This window comes from Pinus tabuliformis, chromosome 4_1, assembly GCF_031772625.1.
Source record: "Pinus tabuliformis cultivar Carrire ecotype Pingquan chromosome 4_1, CPIR1, whole genome shotgun sequence".
Taxonomy (NCBI): domain Eukaryota; kingdom Viridiplantae; phylum Streptophyta; class Pinopsida; order Pinales; family Pinaceae; genus Pinus; species Pinus tabuliformis.
In genome coordinates, this window is record NC_142303.1 from 627735144 (window position 1) to 627742612 (window position 7469).

The following is a 7469-nucleotide window of genomic DNA, read 5'->3' on the forward strand; positions in this document are numbered from 1 at the left end:
TTAATTGTTGTATTATTTCTAATATCAATATTTTTTAGGTTTTTTCCATTAAAATATTTTATTAATCGTAAAAAAAAAAAAAAAAATTATTGTTTAATTATTTAATTGTTGCCCACCCTTTTTTCATAAAACTATGTTATCATGTACCAATATATTATTAGCAATTTGATTCTCCCTCCACCAAGGTTGTGGTTCTTAAATCATGCACTTAATATAACTAAGTTATATGATTGCATTCACCCCATAAGGGAGAGAGGTACTAAAAAACAATGTTGCATATTACATTTTTCTTATTAAAATAATAATAAGTAGTGGTGGTGGTTATTGTTATAGTAATGATAAGTAGTAATAAAATCCATTAGCAGTGTAGAATCAATGATTACAAGTTGTTTTTTCTTGTTTCTATATTTTAAATGCTCGGGATTCACAAAATTTTACACATTAGTGCTTTTAATATATATATAGTTTATCAAAAAGATTTATAATTAATAGAATAAATTTATTTCCAGTGAATTGATGATGATAATGATGATTAACAACCACTAATTTGATTTATTGAAATAAGATGAAATATTACTTGGAATTCTTTAGAATTTTATTTATGTACTTTAAAAAATAATTAAAAGAAGTGTTCCAATATCATCATAGTTTTGCTAAGTTAGTTTAGTCATGTGACAAATCTTTTGAAAATGAGATCTAATCTTAGTATACATAGGACATTTTAATAGAAAGTTGTTTTTAGTTCATCAGCAATCCTCTTAGTGTCACAAAGGTGACACAATCTTTCAACCATAAGCATTTTGGAAATTGACCAACACTCACTTTCATTATAAAAGTCATGATAATTAATTCTTATTTTATCAACATTTAATTTATTATGAGGACAAATCCCTCTTGTGAACAAAAGCAATCTCCCTAGACTTCAAAAAACCCTAGTAACAAACAAACATAAATTGCTACCTTTCCATAGACTCTAATTGATGAAAGAAAATACAATGATAGAGGCCTCTTACCAATTAAACGAAATGATTGATGAAGTCCCCCTTCAAAGCTTTTGTCTATTCACTCCCCGATGCTTTAGTATCCTTCTCGTCACTCCCCAAAGCTTCTCCATAACATCCTGAAAGAGATATGCATAGACAAAGATAGACAAGAGATCAAAACATCCAGCATATAATCAAAGAGATAAATGGACTAATTAACCAATTATATATCATAAACTGATCAATATGCAACCAAAATCCATGTAGGTGATCAAGGAATCCTACAAATTAAATCAATGAATATGTAATTGAGAAATAACAATTGCTTTTATATTCATAAAACTGGAGAAAAGCCTTACAACCATATAGCCTTGATGTTGCAAGTCCCTTCTGCAATCTCCAACCCTCTCCCTTGCAAGAAAAGCCTTCCAACCTAATCTCAACAGCATAAACCTACTTCCAACAATCCTCCCTCAATTCTCAGACCTGTAATAGATTTATAGGCCAAGAATGAGAAGTTATGGATCCATTCTCCAAGGGATGAGATCCACTATTAGTGGGATAGGGGTTCCACAAAGGAAGGGGAGTTGCTCCATGATGGGAGGGATCAAAGTGAATAGGCACCCATTCGAAGCTTGTTGGTTGGAATAGATGCTACCAACAATGCTTCTAGACTTTACTTTTTATTTTTACATTTGTTAATTCATGTTTGTAGATCATAATGTAAGGTAGTGAATACTTATGCGCATCTCTTAATGGTCTTCTCTGCATATGCACAGAAATTAGGTAGGAAACTGCGAATATAGCCAAAACAGGGTTTTTGTACCATGGGATCTAAGAATTCCACTTTCTTTGGGATGATTTAGATTCTAACTTTGTAGGGGAATGTTCTTGGGACACATTTGTGGATAGCGAAAGATCCAAACCAATGGTCATTTGCCTAATGCGACAAAATGACGTGTAACAACCATGTAGATCATTCAAACATGGGAATTCTCTTTGGAGACTACTTTACAAACTTAGATGAGCCTAGCACTAGATGCCCTTTAAAGGCCCTTTTTCTAGTTATTTTCTATATTTGCAATATTTTTTCATATTTTTTATGGGGAAATGTACCTACCACATTGATAAAGATGTGATTTGGGTGGAAAAGTTGGATTTTTTTTTCACCAAGTTGTATCTTATTTCACTACTTTTGATATGACAAGATCATCCTATTTAGTAACAACTTTTTCCAACACAAAAATATTTGTATACTTGCCAAAGGCAAAGTATATTGTAATCATTTGGGTCAAAATGCTTTGATTCTTAATTAATTTGCAAATTTTTAGAAATTATTTCCAAAGTTTATTAAAGTTTTGGTAAAATTAAATATTAAACTTATTTTTTTAGAAATTGAAAATTATTTTTTGAATTTTTAAAATTTGAATTTATAATTTTGAACTTGTGTTGTTTAAAATCAAATTTTTAGAATTAAAAATTGATGAAAAAAATAAAAAACAAAAAAAATTCTTATAAATTAATTATTTTAAAAAAATCAAATATATGGATTTTGTCATAATTAATATTTTATTTAAAAAAAATAATAAATATATGGATTTTTCCATAATTAATATTTTCTTTCCATTCATTATCATACTTATTTTTAACAATAAATATTTATTAACCTATAATCATTCCTTATTTGTTTTTTATTAATTGTTGTATTCTTTCCAATAACAATGTTTTTTCACTTTTTTCATTAATATATTTTATTAATCATAATATTTTTTATTTTTTAATTATTTAATTATTGTCCACCCTTTTTTTCATAAAAATATGTTATCATGTACCAATATATTATTAGCAATTTGAGTCCCCCTCCACCAAGGTTATGGTGCTTAAATTATGCACTTAATATAACTAAGTTATATGATCACATTCACCCCCATAAGGTTCTGTACTTTTTGCATAAGAGCCAAGTACTAAACAACAACGTTGCATATTACAATTTTTTTATTAAAATAATAATTAGTGGTGGTGGTTATTGTTATAGTAATGACAAGTAGTAATAAAAACCATTAGTAGTGTAGATCAATAATTACAAGTTGGTTTTTTCTTATTTCTATATTTTAAATGCTAGGGATTCACAAATTTTTACACATTAATGCTTTTAATGTGTGTGTGTGTGTATATAGTTTATCAATTTTTTTGTGAATTGATTATGATAATGATGATTAACAACCACTAATTTGATTTATTGAAAGAATATGAAGGATTGATTGGAATTCTTTAGAATTTTATTTATGTACTTAAAAAGTCATTAAAAGAGTGCTCCAATATCATCATAGTTTTGCTAAGTTAGGTTAGTCATGTGACAAATCTTTTGAAAATGAGATCTAATCTTAGTATACATAGGACATTTTAATATAAAGTGCTTTAGCAGTGCTCTTAGTATCACAAAGGTGACACAATCTTTCATCCATAAGCATTTTGGAAATCGACCAACACTCACTTTCATTATAAAATTTATGATAATTAGTTCTTATTTTATCAATATTTAATTTATTTTCAACATGTTTATAAGAAAAATATCTTTGATTTTATGCATTAAGATTAATCACCTTCTTATAATATCTTATTTTTATTATTATTACATAGTATATCTTCTTAAATTTAAGTATAATAATATTTTCAATACTATAATTATCATCATTAAAAATATCTATATTTTATTTTTTATTTTGAATTAAAACTTATAATACTGATTTTATTTTTTTTATAAATATTGAATTTTATCACCCAAAGTTCATGGTTTGTTCATAATAACACTCAATAAACTAGAAAGTAATCATATATAGATATAGATATAGATATAGATATAGATATATAGATATATAACATTAAATATAAATTATTAATTAAAAAATAATAACAATGGACATGAGAACTATTCCATTTCATGATATTGTAGATGGGAAGAGAAGGATGATAAAATTAATATAAGGAAAAAAAAACAACACTTGTGATTTCTTTTCATTATTAAATCAAAGTAAGAAATTATGTATGTAGTGTTGAAATAGTTTTATCTCCACTTTTTCACCTAAAATATCAATAGAAACCTACAAAGACAATCACCCAAAAAATGTGAAATGAAGGGCTAAGGAAGGCTTCTTCACGTTCTACGCCATGATCTGTGAGATCATAGATAGCAACCCACATAGAGCTACGAAAATAGTAAGGCCTCCTACATTGCCAGGCAGATCTTTATTTGCATGACTCGTGGAATCCATGTAATCCGTAACATTAAAATCCCCTGCATAAATCACCACAAGATAAGATAAAATAAAATTTAGAATTCCATAAACAAAAATCCGTGATTTGCCTGATCTTGAAGTCAGCTATATGCATAGTTAGATCCATAATTAGATTATCCTTTTGAGGTATTTCAATGTTACGAGAAGAAATTTGTAGAATTTATTACATAAAAATGTTATAGAATCTATAACAATATGATAAAAATTTGGGATTGACAAACTTTTCTAGTAAGAACAAATTTTGGGATTGAAAGTGTCAAACAAACTTTTCTAGTAAAAAAAAATTGATTCCACATATATTTATTAAATATTTTATTTTAGCTAACTGATATATATGAATATTTAGCTATATGATATATGTGAATATCCTCTAAATTTTTATGGAGAAATCATATTTATCTTTATAATATTCAACATTTTAGATCCATAATTGAGTATATATATCTATATATATAATATAAATTAAAAATATAACCATAATTGAGTATATATATCTATATATATAATATAAATTAAAAATATAAATATATTGAATAAAAGTGTTATAAGTATCCATAATTGAGTATATATATCTATATATATACAATATAAATTATAAATATAAATATATTGAATAAAAGTGTTATAAGTATTATAAATTTATTAAATATTTTTTTAAATATTATTATTATAATTATAATTATATATATATATATATATATATATATATATATATATATATATATATATAATTATAATTATAAATATAATTAATTAAATTATATATATATAGTAATATATTCACAAAATATTCATTTATATATTTTTCATATATACTTAAAATTTTGAAGTAATATTTATATATTGGTTTTTTCTGATTCATAAATATTTAGAAAAAATAAAATAGATCAAATGTAAATGTGTATTTTATTATGTATATTTTTATGAGAAATTGTGTGTAGATTTGGATTTAATTTAAGGTGGTTGGGAAAAATTATTGTTCTCTTTCCTACTCATATTCAAATCTTCATTATCAATAAAATGAACTACAACACCTTGATAAATATAATTGTAATGTCTTACTCCCTATAAATATTTTTGTATTAGCTTAAGTCTTGTAAACCTTTGAGAAAAAAATCATATTTAATATAAAATCATTTTAAAGAAATTAAAAGTTTACATAGTTTTTAAATCTCTTTATATTATACAATTTCTTGTTATTTATAGAATTGAGATGAAATATTATTAAGATGCAAATTTTTTTATTATAAAATATTATTAAAATATAAAAATTTTAAAACATTAAAAAAAATTACATATTAATATTTTTTAATTCCCTATTTAATAATATAAATGTATATTTTTATATATTAAGTGAAAATCTTGGAAATTTGATTTCAGGTATAATATTGAGACCATATATTATTAAAACATATGATTTAATTCCATTAAAAAAAAAAATCAAATTTACTTTTTATTAATTAAAAAATATTTTTAAAAATTTAAAAATATATACTATTTAAATTTTTTAAAAAAATATAAATTAAAAATAAAAATACTATTTAAAAACTATTAATAAATTATTTCACATATAATAATGCAATTACGCTCATTTTCTATTTATTACCAGTAGATGTTTATATATATAAAAGAAAGAAGATTAATAAGCATAACTAGAAAGCGATTTTTTTTTTTAAATAAAAAGAAAAAACAGTGAACTAGTTCGTTTGGTGGTGTGTGTCAACATAGCCCACCTATTATCGTTAAGTTGATGAAGTGTCAACACAGCCCCATGGCTAACTGAAATATTAAAGCACCTTGATATAAAAAAATTGGTAAAATTGAGACCGTTTTAACAGTGTGACTTAAAAAACGAGATTAGGATCGATATTTTGTACCGCGTTTATCAGTATGACTGCAGCCCTCTGTAATTGTTGTATTGATATCATCTATGGTGGCGTTGTTGTAGAATTCGAAATTAGAGAGTATCTCGTCCACGCATGAGAGCACCAGCTTCGTTTGCTCATAACAACCGCCGTTGCAGTATTCATCAGTTTCATTGCGAGGAATGTTGAGACAGCCACTTGGGGTCAATCGCTGCTCCGGTGTGCAGCTATCCGGCTTCATTCAATTCAACAATGTAAAAATATTTGATTTTATAATCTAAATGTGATTTTATCCGAAAATATTTGATATAAATCATGAATCACAGAAACTTATATTCTTGAACCCAAAAAAAAATTCATACAAAACTCTCATTATCCTATTACAGAAAAAAAATTAAAATTTAAATAATAGTAGAAAGATCCCATGCACTTACATGATCAAAGCATAACAGTGCCTTCCCTACTATCCCCACTGGATCCACCTCTGAAGGAGGATAATCAAACTCTTCTGGTTTAACCTGATCTGTTACAGCACTTAATTAGTCTAATGTTCATTAACAACAATAATTCAAACATTTCATAGAGATAGACTGAGTCTGGAGGTGGATAACAAGAGCCAAGAGCCATCTTTATAGTAAATATTTTGGAATTTCGTCAATATATTGATCTGATTCTTGTCTATTGAATTTTAAAATATTCTCAAAATCTATAATCAAATTAAATTCAACCCATAACAATAACAAATTCGAATCAAACTAAAAATAACAAAAACAATATAATAAATGAAATTCAGAACACAACCACGAAAACTAACCATATAACTGACTCAACTAAACACAAATATATATATATATATAATATCACTATTGAAAATTTGTGACAAATTGCAATCTGATCAGCCCCTTCCAAACAATAATTTCATTTATTAATTACCTGTGCCACAGACCAAGAGTATGAGAAAAAACAGAGCTCTTCCATTCAAGAAAGCTTTGCAGCTTGTTTCCATTGTAACCTTTCTTACAATTTGTTGGAGAACATATGCCTTGTTGCGGCCTTTGTTTATTATCTCCAAATATCAAGCTATATAACGCGTTGGCATATTGGGTTCATAACTTCATAGTGGTAGCTGAATTACTTCACTCACATTTTCTTACACAAAAGTTTTGAAAGTTTTGCCAAAATTTTTGAAAGTTTTGAAAGTTTTGCCAAAGTTCCATCAATCTATTTATTTTATGTATATTACACGCAAAAGAAGTCAGTAGAGTGTGTTATACTGCCTTCGTATTATGATAGGGAGGATTTAGGAAAAAGGTGGCACCTGCACC

General features: G+C 25.9%; 1 protein-coding gene across 1 annotated transcript; it reads right to left on the reverse strand.

Moving 5' to 3' along the window:
• Window positions 1-3998: 3998 nt before the first annotated feature.
• LOC149177595 (uncharacterized) lies at window positions 3999-7216 on the reverse strand. The gene is made up of 4 exons (XM_089423433.1): window positions 7078-7216; window positions 6579-6667; window positions 6157-6379; window positions 3999-4278 (listed from the first exon to the last, which is right to left on the reverse strand). The coding sequence occupies exons 1-4, from the start codon at window positions 7148-7150 to the stop codon at window positions 4145-4147; spliced, it is 519 nt and encodes a 172-aa protein (XP_089279559.1). The 5' UTR covers window positions 7151-7216; the 3' UTR covers window positions 3999-4144.
• Window positions 7217-7469: the final 253 nt, after the last annotated feature.

Coding starts and splice junctions, on each gene's coding strand:
- LOC149177595 (XM_089423433.1), bottom strand. CDS start 7,150: ATGGAAACAAGCTGCAAAGCTTTCTTGAATGGAAGAGCTCTGTTTTTT. Junction 6,668..7,077: donor ACTCTTGGTCTGTGGCACAG/GTAATTAATAAA, acceptor GTGCTGTAACAG/ATCAGGTTAAACCAGAAGAG. Junction 6,380..6,578: donor CACTGTTATGCTTTGATCAT/GTAAGTGCATGG, acceptor AATTGAATGAAG/CCGGATAGCTGCACACCGGA.